At 43.4% G+C, this 17,211-nt stretch overlaps 1 protein-coding gene across 1 annotated transcript in view; it reads right to left on the minus strand.

Annotated features, from left to right (window-relative positions):
- LOC149339226 (glycine receptor subunit alpha-2-like) overlaps nucleotides 1–17,211 on the minus strand; it is a 144,677-nt gene that overhangs the window by 16,999 nt on the left and 110,467 nt on the right. The window contains exons 2-3 of the mRNA XM_089550429.1: nucleotides 9,430–9,518; nucleotides 9,250–9,317 (exon numbers count right to left, since the gene is read on the minus strand). Coding sequence (XP_089406555.1) covers nucleotides 9,250–9,317; nucleotides 9,430–9,518 — 157 coding nt within the window. The remainder of the gene's footprint in view (nucleotides 1–9,249; nucleotides 9,318–9,429; nucleotides 9,519–17,211) is intronic.

Raw genomic sequence — 17,211 nt, forward strand, 5'->3', positions numbered from 1 at the left:
GCTTAAAGAGTGTTCTGTTATGGTATGATCCTAAGATGAGCGTAGGTTGAGCGAGACGCCTGGCGGTTCTGTTAGGAATATATTTACCACATGAGGATACTTTAACTTAGAATGACGCGGCACAGCACGCGGGAACTTTGCATTCGATGTTACCAAAGCGCGGCTCAAAGAACAGGAAAACAACGAAAAAAAAGGGAACACAGGGAAATGAGTACGTACGACTGCGTTGCCCTGTGTACTTCTTCCTCATGTGCTCCCGTTTTTTTTCGCTGGCTTTATTATGTTTGATTCTCACCAGCTAGCCCGCATGTTTACACAGTTGAAATGTGGCCGGCGTTGCTGGAATTCGATCCCGCAATTTTGTGCTCAGTAGCAAGGTCTTATTCACTTAAATATCGCGGCGGATGATTATACGATATCGTAACGAAGCACTGTGTTAGCTAGGGGCGCGGCTGCAGCTTCGAACGACATAAAGTGTTTAAGGAGCAGTTTTCTTGCTAACAGTTTTTGTTGGTTACCTGCTAACGCGTGCTCTGCACAAACTATTTTCAGCTTGATGGTTGGCATGGTAAAAAGCGTATTCAATGTTATGTTTTTCTCATATTGCTTAAAACGATGTAGAGATGCACCTGCAGTTATAGAACGGAACTCGTACAGAGAAGAGTGAAGTCCAGGTGTCAGATACGCCAGCCCTCACAGGCAGCTTTGGATGTTGGGCTTATCTACAGGTGTGGCGCAACCTCGCCGTCTTCTCTTCTTCCGCAAGCTCTCTACTGTGGCGGCTTGGCTCATGCAATCCGGTGTTTCTATGAATATCGGGTACCCTATTTGAATATATTGGTAGCTGACGTCCCTTGAGACAGACGTTCAGGTGGACTTCGCAGGAATCTATGCGACGTTTGATTTTGAGCTTAGGGAAACAAAGTAGCTCAGGTAGGCATTGTCTAAACGCCTCAAATGCAGCGGCCTAAAAAGGGGTCAGAGAGCGAAATTTCACGAGTTTCCAGAGCTCATCGCACACAAGTAAAATGAGCGGAAGCGAGTGGGGTAGTGCAAAAACCTTTTTCATTAAATTCCAAAGCAGGCATGACTGTACCCGGGAAAATTGATTCCCATAGCAGCACTTTCAGCACTAGTACCAAAATAGCCAGGCTGTGTGAACCTCTGAGTAATCCAGAAGGTCTATACCTGGCTTTGTTGAATGGGAAGCTAAGTCTAGCAGTGAATTGAACTTGCATGAAGCAAGCTCCACGAAATCTATTGCCACCGAACTCCTATAGATGCGTTGATACGCTAGCACCTGTATTAACGTGCGCGCTACCTCTATGAGCATGTGACTGCGTTTCGTGTATATCAAAGATAGAAAGAGCTACACTATGGCCATAATCGTGGTGGTGCTTTGTTGGTTACTATCAATGTTTATGAAATAAGATAATCTATTGTTATAAGGACGCCATGCACATGAAATGACATATTTGTTTTTTCAAGGGGCATTGAGGACAGTCCGTCCAGTCTTTGTTTTCAATAACAATCGATTATTTGGCTATTTGCGAGTATGTTAATCATTGTTCTTCATGACAGCAAAAGACGCATATTTTGCTTATAGAATTCAATTTGAAGAAATAACTTTTTTTTCCTGCCTCTGAATTCAGACTCATGCCGCAAATAGCGAAAAGGACTTCATGATCACTGTTAGAAAAAATGTGGCAGTTTAGCCTTGCCTCAAAGATCTGCATGAAAATTGTTATCTTTAATTCAATGCAGTTGGACTCTCAAAATGGGCAATGGTAGTGATACCTTCGAATGACTTCTCGGTCTCTTCTAGCTTGTGTAGCCTCTCTTATCAGGGTAAGTAATTGCTTTTTGATCAGAACGTGGTAATTCATCTCGTAATTTACAGGCTTATCTACAGGCCAACTTTAATTAACCCCCACTATTCTTTTAAGCCTTGTTTTGCCTCAGCCTAGTTCAGAAGAACGAGGCCAAAATAGGGCAGAAAAAAATGTAAAGGAGAAAAAGATGATGAAATACATGAGATGAAATATAATTGATGATCACAGGTAAGGATATTACGAAACAATACAACAATAAGCAATAGGCTGCAGACTACGCAACCATTTTGCTGTCAAGGCTTCCACCGGTTGTAAGCAACCGGAGAACCGAAGGTTGTCGTGAGAAAAAGAGGCGTCTTTGGTGTAGCTTATGACATTGTTTTTTTGCGCCATGTGAACAGGCAGCTCACGTTTCCGTGTAAGCGAAGCGAACCAAGCAACCGTATCCCCGGATGCCGGAGCTCATGACAGGAGGCTCGGACTCCAACATCATCCGCGGCACGCGTTCGACCAGAACCTTAACAGAGAAGGGTAAACACTGAACGCAGAGCTGATGGATCGATCGCGAACTGAGCGGACCTGGAAGACTCGCCCTCAATCAAAGGAAGACGTAAGAGGAGTGGATGAGGACGGGAGGCGCGGAGAGTCTATGGAGGCCGCAATTAACGACTATACGACGCTTCGTGGAAAAAGGGGAGACGGACGCTGCCGAGGACGCTAGCAATCGAGCATTGTGTGTGCAGCGGAAGGGAACGCCATCGAACACAAAACTTGCTCGCTTCGCCGACCGAGGACAACGCAAGCTACGCCCAAAAGCCTTTCTTCGCTCGAACGCAAGCTTTTGTGGGAAACCTGAACAGCTCGGTGTTTAGCGCTCTCATTTTTAATTTTTTTTGCAGTACATTTTTTTTTGTTTGGCGAGCTCCAAAAAGGGTTTCCTGGCTGTGTAGAATTTTAAAAACCAGTCTGGAGAAATGGTGGGCAGTATGTACTTGTTCGTTTACTTCTTGTTTCTGCGAACATAAAGCAGCACTTCGAAAGCGCTGGCAGATTAAGGTCGCCGAAAGTGGGCTGTGTCGTTTGTGCACGTGCCTGGAATTTGAGGTGAATCAGCCAAATGGCCGCTAAAGCCTCTGGGCTGCTCTCGGCCACACAGAAAAACAGTTTCTTTTTCGGCGGGTTTTAGAAATGAAACACACATTGCGGCATATTTGTAGAGCGCCGGATTTCTTTTTCAAGCCACCCTGAAAGAGCGCTTGTCATTTTTCTTTAACAAGTTTTTGTTTTTTTGGCCGAAAACGACAAGTTCTGACGTCTAATAAAATACTTCATTGCAAAGTTTCTTGCTTTCCGAGCGAGAAATGGTGTTTACGTTCTATTAAATTCTGGCAAACATTGTTGAGTGCTGAAGAAAATGAAACGCTTTTCGGGAATGGCGTCTTTCCGCGCATTTCTACATTTTAATCCAAGAGACTTTTCGTTCGGTCAAAAACAGGCAAAAAGCTTTTAGTGCAGGCGCTCATGCGTGAGAAAAACAAAGCCGTGTTCCACATACGCCCCATTTCCGTCTTGTTTTGCTAGAGCCTCCGGCAGCAGATTATAGTGAAGAAAATGGGAGGCTAAAAGAATTTCATAAAAGCGACTACTTTAATTTTTCGTTGCGATTAAACGCAAAATCCTATAGCTGCCTTTCTTTATTTGTCTATGCACAGAGATTACCTTGGGGCGTAATTATAGGTTCCTTTATGTTTTCTTTTAAGGAGGCTTTGCCACACGACCTCTAAAGCGAACGTGCCAGGGCATCCAGGCAGAACGCAGTGCTGCCCACTCTGCCAAAATTTCAACTTAATTCCTTCAGGGCTGACGTGCTAGGATTGCTATATTTTACTGCAGCTGCTTTTTGCCAGATTGCTAAGCTGAATACATTAGCATAGTTAGCCGTTCGGCTCCTTTGTTCTGTACAGCAACTTTAATTGCAGACTTGGAGGTTGTGACACCAGGAAAGTTTAATTATCTTATTCGGCCGCAACAAAAGCTGAGCACATTGACCGTTACCGTAATTGATTGTGACCCTATACAGAGTGTCAGTTCGCTCAGAGGAGAACGAAAATAATTCAACTCGGCTCAAACACTCGCTTTCCCGGTCCAGGATTTAGCGCAGAGGTGGAATTTGTTGGCAAATATTTCTTTATACTACATGAGGTCCGGCATTTGCATGAATCGATGAAAATTAATCGAAGCTCCACCTCTTATGAGGCGATGCCCCGGACCACAAGAAGAAGGTCTCGCAATAGCTGCATCAGCAGCGTCATCTCTCTTCTCCGAAAGATTTGCGAGCGCTCTTAATTTCGCGTCTCCCATTCGTATGCTGTCATCACTCTGCACCACACAAGGACTTGGTTTTACTCTTGTGAGGTTTAACGCCCCAAAGCGACTGAGGCTGTGAAAGACGCCGCAGTGAAGGGCTCCAGATTATTTCGAGCACCTGGGGTCACAGGAGTTTAGCATTTAGCCTCCATAGAATGGCACCTGCCGCGCTTGGGATCGGACTCGCGTCCTTCGGGTCAGCAGCCTGCGCCGTAACCACTGAGCCACTGCGACGGCTACCGACAAAAGCCGGCGCTGCCAGTAGAGCTGTTGCGAAACCGCCATTTTTGTTTCAGCCTCACCGCGCACTCCTCAGAGGTTTGACTATATCTCACAAATTCAGGCAAGAGCCCGACCTAAACATAGCACGTGCAAGTTTCAGCGCCAAGGTGGTGCTCAAATTGTTTCCCTCTGGGCCTTAAAATAGATGTCATTATGCGTTTGGATCACTATAAATGCCAGACCGTATTTTGAACCATTTGGGGCGCACCTTTTTGCTGATAACAATCGTTCCCTAGCTTCTCTCGACGTAGCCCAGAGAGCTTACAAAACGCCACGTGTTGCTTCTACATTACATGTTAAGGCGCCGATCGACGCGGTAATATTCAGGACAGGTTCTCTAAAAAACAATGCTTAGTGACAAATGCCGGGTCTGTGCTAAGTTTCAGCGCGAAAAAACAATCGCTTTGGTGGAGAAGAATTTTGATTTTCTCCGAGTGACGCAATACTGAGTAGACTGTGAGCGTGATTGTTAACGACACGTAGATTGCGATCACTCCTTGTCATTTCTCCCCTTTTCGGGCTGGAAGCGTTGCCTAAACGCTTTTTTGTCGCGAGCCGAAGTGCCGCCACCCGCTCCTGACAGTCCGCTATGCGGGCGTTGCATCGCTCTAATACTGCCTTCCTCAAGAGTTTGCAGTATCACACCCGCTGGATTCTTTTCGGAACAGGGCAGCTATATTTTGATCCAAAGTCTGTTCACCAACACCGACAATGGCTGCCCCCTAACCATGTGTGCAGGAACGTACAAACGCAGACACAACTCCCGGTACCCCTCAATATCCAGTCTGACGAATGAAAAGAAAAAAAAAAGTCGTGCTAACAGCGTCTGACATTTGGGATGAAGAGGCTAAATCTTCCCGGGTTAGTATTAACTGTAAGCTAAAATGTGTCATAAGATTACTGATGCCATTGTCTTCTTTTTGTGGTCGTTTTGGCTCCCGCTTCCATCTTGAGATGAACAATGTACAACGCGCCCAGTTCGCCATCTTGCTTAAGATACCGTTGGGACAGATTGTTCAAGTTTTCAATCGCACTCGCGTAGCGTATGTGACCAAAGAAGCAGACAAAGAAACAAAAAATGTGGATCAACGCCTAATGCGTCCGAGAGAAATAGTTGAATAGTTTATGTAGCAAAGAGGTAATAAGATCAATGACATGTTTTTATTTTGCCGTGAAGTTGATCTTTTCATGATGTTCTAATTTTTTTACGATCGCGTCTGTCGCATAACCTTTCAATATGAAAAGCGATCTGTCTGATGCTTTACGAAATAAGCGTCTAATATGTTCTGGAAGGACCACAAAGAAGAAAACACAGCTCAACCGTGTTCATAAATGACTCAAGACAAGCCTGGCTTACCTGTAATGTTTCGTACCGTATGTAAATAGCATGCGGCTCAGTTGCATGCTATTTATGCTATTTATGACGGTCACGGTCGCGATGTGTAGGAATGACTTGAACCTCTCTAATTCTTGTAGACAAATACTTGTCAGATAAACAGCTGGCTTTCGAATACGTGTCTGTGCCCAGCTGCCTGGTCCCCATCACTGTCATATCATGTGCCGTGTATATCAACGAACGGTTGCAAGTAAGTGCCTTTGTTGTGTTCTGCATGATTTATCTTGCCTTTTATCTTGCTGCGCGTAGTGAACTACAAAATTATCCCCTGGTTATGATTTCGACTCTTCTCCAAAATTAACAGATCTTCATAAACCCGAAAACCAAGGCCGCTCGATCTCCTGAGAAACGTATTCACAATACGCATGCGTCAGTTCAACGCACGCTTGGTTTAATGCCTGCATTGCCGAGGGCGTCGATGGAGGTAAGTCGCCATTAACTCGAGTGTTAAAAATTCTAGGAGCCACTCTGTCATTCGATTACATGGCGTCGACTGTTATGAATGGCGAGTGCCTGGCGCCTAGTAGCCAGTTCCTCGTCCCTTCTAGTGTCCTGAGAGGACCACGCTCACTTAAGCGAGAGACGAGGAGATCGTCGGCCACGCTTTCGCAGCTCCATCGAGAACGTCTGCGTAAAGCGTTGGCGTGTAATGCAATATGGTGGCATCATGTATGTTTCAACACAGCTGCGGCGCTTTCCCGGGTGTAAATTATTACGCAGGCACGCGCGACGGAAAGACGCGCCGGTATAATGAGTGACTACTGGTTCAAGCCTTCAACGCACAATTCTCGCTGTCGGCGGAAAATTTCAAGGCGCTGAGCCGTAAAAGATACTGACGTGCATTTATATATTGTGTTGTTGTTAGCAAGTCTATTTTATTACGATAGCATGATATTTTATGTGGAGCTGGAGGATAGTCGCCTTGTGTTAAATTAATTCCCGTCACGGACCAGCCATAGTTCAAGACGTGCGGAGTTGGACAAAATTCCCCAGGGCGCAAAGTTCTCTGGCCTCGGAACTTTTAATATCTGGTAACATGTAAGGTTAATATCTTGCTATCGTCCCTATTGGACTGTTTCGAAAACCGTGCGGGAAAGTAATCCGGATAAAGATATGTTAATGTTTGCACGAGAAAAGATTTTTCGACACTTGCGCTTCCATATCTCTCACACCGCTGCTGAGACAATCGTTTGTGAAATACCTACTACTTCAGGAGGTTTCACTTCGAAATATAACTCACATCAAGCGAACCAAGCAACATTTTTTTATATGTTAGTTCTTAAAAGATCGTTACCGATGTCAGCTGCTGAACAGGCCGTCATACTTCTTTGCCTTTTTTAGAAACGGATCAATTATAAATAGGCTAGCTGTACCACCGAATCGAATATGAATAGTACAGGAAAGAACCAAATCGGATACGGCTTCAACAGTGAAAGAATCGAAGCGAATGCGAATTAAATATTTGTGTGACTATTTGCTACTCCTGCGAATATTCGAATGAAATGATCACTCATGCGAAACAGGTAATGCAGTGCGACGCTATAGTTCATAGACTGACAACTGTAACTGTCGAAAGGCGGACACTGATGTACGTTAAAGAATCCGTAAACTGTAGTAACTATATTAACTGTCCGACCCTCGTCTATTACGTATAGGAAAACTACCTTCTGCTACTGAAGACGACAGCGTAGAAACTAACGCCAAATCACATCTGATGAGGGCGACGAGAGTTTTAGCCATAGCCTCCAAGACTCGGGACCACCGGCTAGGTTTGATCAACCGGCCTGAACACTGACGTGTCGCGCAAACTTGGAGGCCATATGTATATGAAATTATTAACGCCACCACACGAATGGACCGCGTTGCTGTGATGAACCCTTCTGTCTGCACAGACCGATCGCGGCAGTATACTCTGCGGGCCCCGCTGGCCCTGCTTTTGATAGTGATCTAAAACCACGGCACTTTGATCCGTACTTCGTGCCAATTATTCGCAAACAATTCGGTAACTTCTTAACGATTTTGATTTGTCTCGAACACTTTTGAACATTCGCTGTTTGATGTGTTCATCGAATCCACTAGAAGCGCAATCGAACTGATATCCCAGAATTTCGGATATGAACAAACCGATACATAAAAGCTATTCTTACAAAGGAAATAGTGATGTCGTATATTCAGCGTAGATCTGGAGTGTGAAGTGTTACAGTAGTTCTGTTTAAAATGTTAAAAAGTAATAATTCTAAGCCAAAACTCGAGAAAAACATATTTTGCTACTATTTCAAACATTTAGTTGCCTGCCCGGCAATAGGAATTATTGAAATAATTGTAATCTTTAAGAATTACAGAAGAAAACGAGAGCCCTTTAAATGCTCCAACAAATGCTAATATGCGTTTTTAGAACTGTTACATATGCCAAAAAATCCTTAGAGTGATCGCCTTTTTAAATTCACGCCAATCAGCTTGCAATTTCTGACCTTCAACATAAAATGTGCGCTCGCTGATTACAATGTTTTTAAAAGCTCCTGAACAATAAAGAAGCAATATAGCTATGACAATACTGATTAGATAGCAGCATGTGTTTTAAAGCAAAAAAAAAAACATTTCAAATAATGAAACCTTTTTTCGTCGCAGCTGCCATTACATTCTCCGCACTAATGGAGAGACTTTATATTGCGTGGTTTCAGAAAAATAAGATAGCCTGAAATAACGCTCACCCCTCTGGTGCTTCTAGTGTGCGCGACAGCGAATAACGACGGATGACAAAAATTGTTTCAACATAAGGGTACCCATGTGAGAAAATAAGAATTAAACTGGTTTCTTCTTAATTCTAAGAGTTCGGCGAATGTGTAAAGGCTTTTAGCTTGGGCAAAATAAGTGCACTCTTTTATTTTGAGATATGCATTGCTTTTTAAGAAGAAAAAATCAAATTGCACGCCTGGTCCTGGCTGCCACTGAGCTGTGCAAGACACCCAAGTAGGGCTGCCTGTTTTTTGAAGCTCCGTGAGTTAAGAAGGACGGCCATAAGCATTTTCCAAAGATTTAGTACATTTTCTAAAGATTTAGTAAAGTATCGCACGACGTCAGTTTCAGTTACCTTAATTGTTACGAAGGTAGCGAAGACTTTAAAATATTTTGAGGGTAAAAAAAAATAACATTTCTAACGCTGCGGTGGTCGCCACAAAAACGTACCTTGGAGGTGCAACGACCATCAGACCAACCTTCTCTTTTGCAGGCTGTTGTCAAAATACGCACACAGACATGAATTTCTCTAAACCGACTGAGCGCAAGAAGTGTTAATTGGCGTCATTATGTTTCCGGCATGATGAAAACGAAACATTCTCTGCAAGCGGACACGACGAAATCCTGAAAACTTACCATGTTTGAGGGATTTATCGATCCAAAACTTCGAATGTATATTTCGCATGACACATTTGTGGGGACTCCTGCGAAAATGACAAACGAGAAGAAAAATTTTAACAAATCCTTTCAAGTTTCGAGCGAGGCTGATGTAAAAGGTATCTGTAGCCGCACTGTGACAGGAGAAAACGAACTCACCCAGATGACTGCTGGGCAGGGCCCTTCGGTCATAGTTCTTGAGGAGCTCGTCCAGAATGTCGAGGTCGTTAGCTCTGGATGGAACTCCCCTGCGAAGAATGGACCCAAGATTCGCACAGTCAATTTCGGCTCCTCTTTGGGACCGTTCGAGCCCAAAGATAAGCCGTTCAGTTGGCGAGAATCGATTCATACGCCTCGGGTGGACTGAAGGACGTTATTCTGGCTACTGTTTTTGTGCTGGGATTTATATATATTATGCTTTAGCCGTCCAGTTGACGCTTGCTTTTATACGTTCTCGTTTCAATGCAGCAAAAGAACAAGGCTGTCGGAAATTTTGGCTTTTCCAATGTAAAAAATTTGGACAGAAACATTGAGTCGACATCATTTTAGAGTGCACATGCGTTTTGGAAGGAACCTCCATAACACGAAGAATTCTGCTTCGAAGATTGCTGAAGTAAAAGAGACTTTTTTTTTTCTCACGAGGATTCAGAAGACACCCATACGGGTTTGATAAATCGCCGGCAAAAGGAAGGCGTGATCTTTGACTGGACAATACAGTGAGTCCCGAGCAAACGCAAAAGATGTGATAAACGGGCAAGCTAATAATGCGGTGACTTCGGTCAGTGAGCAGAACTTTAAGGTAGCGAAATGCAGTAAAAAGTTAAGTGCCAGGTAGATAGAAATGGGCGCAGATTTGACCGTGTACTATGAGGAGTTGACGAATCTTGTAGTCGTCCTAACATACTTTTGCGGCGTGACCGGTCTAAAGAAGGAGCATATCTTTAGATAGCAACTCATTTTTTGTTGTTTCAGAGACCTCAGAAGTTTTTCGTGCAAAACCTTCGGGAAGCAGTATTATCGCTGATTGGTAATCGACGGATATCACGCTGCCAATTAACAATACATCCTGGTGTTGCGGTGCGGAAAGTTCTTGAATAGATGCGGGAGCGAAACTTTGCTACTCCTTGGGTTACCCTATAAATTTTGACCTTCGCATAGCGAAGCTTATAGAGGCACCAAACAACCAGAAAATAATTATTCAGGATGAAGTAGGTCTTGCCTCCACAACTTCTCGTCCTGCTTAGGCGGAAGTCGGTTGTCTCTCCCGTGCACTTATGAGCGGCTCATTCTGTCACTACGTACGAGATTATTCCTCTTTCAAAAAGCTGAACTATGTAGACTGAATGCCTGCTGTAAGCAGCTGCGCTGGTAGGTTAGGTTTTAGGATTTATATTTGGAACAACAGTTACATCATCCCTCCCGCCGCCGCGGTGGCTCAGTGGTTATGGTGCTCGGCTGCTGACCCGAAAGACGCGGGTTCGATCCCGGCCGCGGCGGCTGAATTTCTTTGGAGGAGAAATTCTAGAGGCCCGTGAGCTGTGTAAGGTCAGTGCACGTTAAAGATCCCCAGGTGGTCGAAATTTCCGGAGCCCTTCACTACGGCGTCTCTCATAGCCTGAGTCGCTTTGGGACGTTAAACCCCAATAAACCAAACCAAACATCGTCCCTCCGAATATCCGTCGTCTTAGTGTGAGTATACTTGCGAAATAATGGAGCATGATAGGAACACACACGCTTTTCTGTTTCTACAAGAGAAAAAGGTCTCGAATACTCTTCGAACTCACAAAAGTATTCTCGCAAACTCTGCTAAAGAATATTAAAACATCTGCACAATCTCTTTCTTTAATACTTGCTACCAGCATCTATTGTCCTCCTTTGCGGCGTTGTTTTGTTGACACCAGTTTCAGCCAGATCGTGGCAGCAGGGGCAGCGATACCTTTTTTTTTATTTTGATATAACAAGAACTTCTAGAAATACATACGTTCCTAGTAGCTGCACAGTCAACCCATCTGTAATTCCAACTACAGTTGAAGCAATTTTTTTAGCGCTCAATGGAAGAAATACTAGACGGAAGTAATTACAGCAATGACGACGAAGTAAGGATGGCATTGCGATGATAGCGGCATTGTTCACGAAAAAAATTGTTCTGCGAGTGCTCAGTTACCAAAGAAACATTGCAACAAGGATATTGTCGTAGAAGCGCACTGTGTAACGAACGATGTGTTCTGTGTGGCCTTCTTTCCTGTGAAGAACGAGAAGTCATGCTTTACTTTCAGATGGCCGACTAATTGATATTAATGTTGGTGCTGTATCTTAAGAAACAACAAAATTGAGCTAGTGATATTCGTAACATAAATATTTGAATGGATTTTAGAAGCCGATCCAGAAGCTTTACTTCTAAGACCATCGGCACTGCGAAGATCCAAGGAATTGATGCCGTGCAGACTGCTCTGAACTCGGCGATGAAGGAGGTTTTCTGGACTTCACTTTTCTTCCATACTGTGCAGCTCAACCAACCAAACATTCTGGATAAACCTAATGATTAATTTATTGATTTCGTTATTCGACCTATATATTTCGAAATTGGAGCGTAGGATTCTTGCAAGAGGCTCAAGTTTTTTTGTGAAGTGCGCTACACGAAGGATGAAATGCAGCATAATTGTGTTCTTGGGGCCTATACTAAAAAAAAAGCAGCATTTTGAAAAGAGAAGGACGAGATTTTCGAATATATATTGTATAATATGTAGTATGCACATCATGTAACAAAATGATAGTCACATGCACACCAAAGAAAATATGTGCTTTAATACAATGTCCTAGATATTGCAAACCCGTAGCTGAAACTCCAAGCAATAACGCGCAACACTCCGTGTCATTCAAGTTGAGAATTTCACGTTTTTTTTTTTAAATACGTCTGTTTGCGCATACCAAAAATCTGATGCTTGCTGTAAAGCATGCTATGTTGTCCGTGGATGTTTTCGCATCTAAGCCCGAGTAAACAATAATTTCAAGAAAAATAATTCCTCCCGCATGTATTTTTCTATAAACATACACCAAAAAGATCACCAGAAATTTATTAAATTCTCCATCCTGCAGGCCTTATTACGTTCATCATAACTATTTCGAGCTAAACAATCAGCTCGGTGGGTGTTATTGTCGATAAAAAGTGTACCAACAATGGGAACATGGGCATAGAAGAGAAGAAAGGACTCCAAACAGCGTTCTAGCGCTGTCTGATTTCCCAGAAGTGCGAAGCTTGCATTCCTAGAAACCGAAATTTATTTAGTCGCTGCAGTTGTGTAGCTTCTGCGTCATTGCAATGGCATATTGGGCAATGAAAATAGTCACTGGAGGCTGTCTTCCTTCCTTGAGACCTCAGTACTGCTGCTACTTCCTGTTTTCAAAGGGCGAATGCTCTATAAAGCACACATGCATTCTGGTTTCTCGTTGTTTTCACTATGGTGGCTGTTGTCCCCGTAGATTTTGGCAGAGCATGCGTCCCGAGCAGAATAAACCAATACCCATTTTTATTTGGCTCTACCTGTCATAAAAAACGACAAATATCGCAAAGCCCAATAAACTTTCTACGTGCTATCTAGAATAATGACAAAGGAATGCAAATGCTGTCTGCTGCGAACTTCCGAGAAACTTGAAATCATTGAGTTCTATGCCGCACCCTGTTCGGCATCAGTCAAGACAACAGTAAAAACTATGTGCTGCATTCAGTGAAAGTAATTTTTTGTGCAAGAATTTTTTCTCTGTTTTCTGAGCATCAGTTTCTTAAAATTTCGAAGTGCTGAGTAGTTGAACAATGGGTACCAGTCACACATCAGTACTCCTTGTGCTCCTCATACGTGTGTCACAGTGGCGCCTGCCATTTGCATTTCTAAAAGCTCGGCGCTCAAAAGGCTTTCGCAGCAAAATTGCTTCATTACACAAATGGTGCTTCGGCTGGCATTTTTTTTGTCTCTGCTTCCCGAAGCCATCTGCTGATGGGGTAAAACTATTTGGGAATAAATTATTAGCATTGCAATTTCCCATATTCAGCTTGTATGTAAAACAAAAAACAAAATGCGGGCCCCTGACTGGAACGGTATGACGTTCAGATCTCTACAATGAAAAATGACAGCGTACAGACTCTTTCTACCGCATGCATTGATAGAAGCGGCTGGCGGCATTTATGTACCTGTGCTGGGGTTCTCCGAAATAAAGAAAAAGTTAGGTCCTTACAAGAGCAAAGAAAAAATTCTGTCTTCAAAAAGGTTTGCAAAAAAAACTAAAATAGTTTGCATGAAATAACTTATTGACGCTTTTGAATAAGTTTTAGCTCGACCAGTTACAAAGTAAGCGGGAGGCTCAATTCAGTACACCCAGTTGTGCCAGGAAAAAGCGGGTCGTGATCAAGGTGCACGTATATAATATTGTTGAACTATGAGTTTTGTACGAAAAATAACATTCTACCCTAATCTACCTAAATAGAACATAAAAAAAGGGTTACATGCGTGATAGCATGCAAAGATTGATCCAAGCACTTTTAACAAACTTGGTTGCGCAGTCATGCAGGCACTGTTAAGCTAACGCGAGATGAGGAGCCATGCTTAAGTATGAAGAAAAACGTATTTAGAGATTGTAAGCGATTAGAGAGGAATGCGAAGGTAGGAATCGTTGAGGGGAACGGTATATATCCTTTTTTTTTTGCTCCAGGCATGGCTGCGAGAAATGTTAAAAATGGTAACCTGGGAAGAAGAAAGGATAGAAAAAAAAATTGCTGAGGCTCAGCTTGGCTAAGCCTGGGGAATGCGAAGCATATTAGTGGCTAGGCTTGGTAATACATGGCTTTCCTTGGTTGAATACTTGGTCATTTTAATACAACCACTAGAAGCCTTCGTCGTGGGGGAAGACAACGGCATGGCTACAGCGGGACGCCGACTAACCCCGAGACGCGCGTTGGGTGAGCGCCTGGATTTCCACGGAAGCCGCGTCTGACTGCCCGGTGGAGCGAGCGTTTCACCTACACCGAGTGTGAACGCGCGTTCGAAATGCGCGGGAATGCGCGGGTGTGACGGCTAGGGGTCCCACGGCGACGGCGCGAGGTGGAGGCCGGCTCTCTCATCCGATGTCACGTGGTGTGACGTCACGGTGTCACGTGGGGGTCCCACGGCGACGGCGTGAGTGGTAGCTCTAGCAATATGATTCGCATAATAAATTGAGAACATTAACTACTTCAGCCTTCACAGATGGCCTTCTCTTGAGGAATAAGTGAGATAACAAAGTGATCAATTGTTCATCTTTATCAGCAATGCAAAGAGCTGTTAGTTGTTATAACTATTAAACAAAACAATAATACTCTTTAATGTTGGATATATTTATGGAACATATATTTCGGCAAGAAGCAGTCCTGGCAGTTACGAATCAGTAGACAAAAATGAGAACATCCCTTTTACAATTGCAAGGCACTCCCAAAGCATGGAAATTTCAAACGGTGATTAATGGAAGTCCAACATTTTTTTAGGGGCAATCGCGCATGTAGCCGATTTTTCGCGTGTTCAAGGAGACTCAAGAAAAGAAATAGACAACAAAACGAGTAATGGAGACGATACTGGTATATGGAGCGTCAAGTTAGGTGGAGGACAGCAAGCATCACCGGTTAAATGTGTGTTTAAAAGATGCTTGAAATTAAGAGGAAGAGGGGAAGTAAGGCAATGGATGTAAGATATGCTAGCTGACGTCTTAATACATTGCCACAGGAGAGGATAACGACTCCTGGCACAATTCAGTGTTGAACAATAATACATACAGGTGGGGGCCTCGGCTTTTCAGAAGGCCTAAAGTGGCTGGCTTCATATACTACGAACGAAGGTTGCTTTTCACAAATATTTACTGTGAAAAAAAAAATCCGCAACAATTTTCAATCAGGCAGGAAGAGTGGTCTCCTTTTAAAGGTGATCAGTTAAGATTTTTAAGCCTCAATACTCACAAGGCTCGTTTTTTAAGCCCTGTCGGTGCTCCAAGCAAAAACCAGCCTCGTTTTCTTTTCAAAAAACAGTAGGCGACCCAGTTCAGACAAGCAAATTCTTTGAAGCTACACCAGTTGTTTCAGCTTTTGTTATGTGGGGGTTTGCAGCCTTCGGGCTGCGGCCGTGTATCTGTATTTTTCAGCCAGCGTCCGTTCCGGCGGACGCGGTTGTTGCGACGCGCGTCTTTACTCTCTCTTTTACTCTGTCCTCTTATCTTTCAACTCTCTTCTATCTGCACGTGGCAGCGGTGGTGGCTCGGCTTGAGCCAGTTGGCAGGCCCGTGCACTTTTCCTTTTCATCCTTCTCTCAGTTCCAACCAAAACCAACCAATTTGTTATGTGCGAAGTGTTTACTTAGAAAGGACCATTGATGGAAAATAATTGAACGACTTCGTCATCATGTGAAACAAAAGCACTCTAATTATCTTAAATACACGTCTGATAAGAACTCTTTGAAAGCCTAGTGTGTGTGTGTGTGTGTGTGTGTGTGTGTGCGTGTGTGTGTGTGTGTGCGTGTGTGTGAGTGCGTGCGTGCGCGTGCGCGTGCGTGCGTGTGTGTGTGTGTGTGCGCGCGTGTTTTAAGTGCGCCACTGCTTTGTTTGCATGTGTTTTGTTTCATTTTTTCCACCCTCTTCTGGTGTAGCCTGCGAGGGCGACTAGAAAGGAAACCTCCCCAGTAATCATTAAGGTGTGTGCCTCTTCTTCCTTTCATTACGCTGCCGGCAGGAAAACAATATCGAAATTCTTCCAAAACTCTAATTTACGTAAATTAATAATCAAATTACTACTTAAATAATTACGTGAATTGCGTAAAATTCCGTATCTTGCATGGGTAGATATAGTGTTTTTGCTGTAAAGTTCGAGAAACAGAAAAGTCGATTAAAAAAAAAAACACCCATGCCAGGAACTAATTTCAGCGGCTCGATGCATGATTTATTGTTTGTCAATTTCAGAAAGACCTTTCAAAGTCATTAAAGTCCTTAGAACTGCTATGAAATGTGTGCGAAAGCTATTCGATAAATGTTATTTTTAACACTATATTTCTTTTTTTTTGTGCTTCCTACGAACGGAAAGAAATCGGAGAAGCCAATTACAGTGACTCTTTTTCAAGGAAGTAAAATTGGGTGAATGACTTCAGCACCCGCACATTTTGCTCTTCCTTGGAGAGTTTTCTATTGCCTCAAGCCCGTAAGAATTCATGAATGCTTTCGCAACGGCTCTTAATCTGCCGCTGCACTGAAAGGGAGTGTAAGAAGCTCAAAATTGGGAGCACGGACGTTGCTCTGATTGCGAACGGGCTTCACTTAGGGGCATTGCTATTGGAAATCCCATCAGTTTAATTTCCGGTCGACCGCAAGCTCGCAATTAAGGTGGCCATGAGCTGAGAACTGAGGCCACTGGAGAGTGGCGCCACTTTCTTGCGAAGCCATGATTTCACTGCTGCATTGAAAATAGAATAAAATTTTCCAAACCAATCTGCAGGTTGTTCTATCACCAGTGCCTTCCAAGGTAAACGCATTATTCTTACGAGGTTCATTACGAAAGAGATATGCATCCAAGTTAATTGAATGGCTCGGTGCTGGTTCTAATTTGATACTTCGTCACCCCACCTTTTCTCAAGCTACTTTTTATGGATCTCATCGCATCGACATTAATGCTGACGCAAAGAAAGTTTAGGGTGCCTCAATTTAGGCGGTACCGCTTCTGTATTAATGTACTAAGGTTAAAGGCCTGTTTTTTTTTTGCTTTACTAGAAATAATATGGAAGTGCTTGTATTGCTAATAGAGAAAAAAAGAACCAAATTGTTTCGAGGTGCACTAAAAAACAGCGCATGAATGCACTCAGCGAAATAAGTAGGATATCACGAGAGTAAAAATTGTATATTCAGGCCACTGATAGGCGCGCATAGAATATCTCTTGCATT

The sequence above is a fragment of the Amblyomma mixtum genome, chromosome 6, assembly GCF_055824585.1.
Source record: "Amblyomma mixtum isolate Tamu chromosome 6, ASM5582458v1, whole genome shotgun sequence".
In the NCBI taxonomy this organism is placed as follows: Eukaryota; Metazoa; Arthropoda; class Arachnida; order Ixodida; family Ixodidae; genus Amblyomma; species Amblyomma mixtum.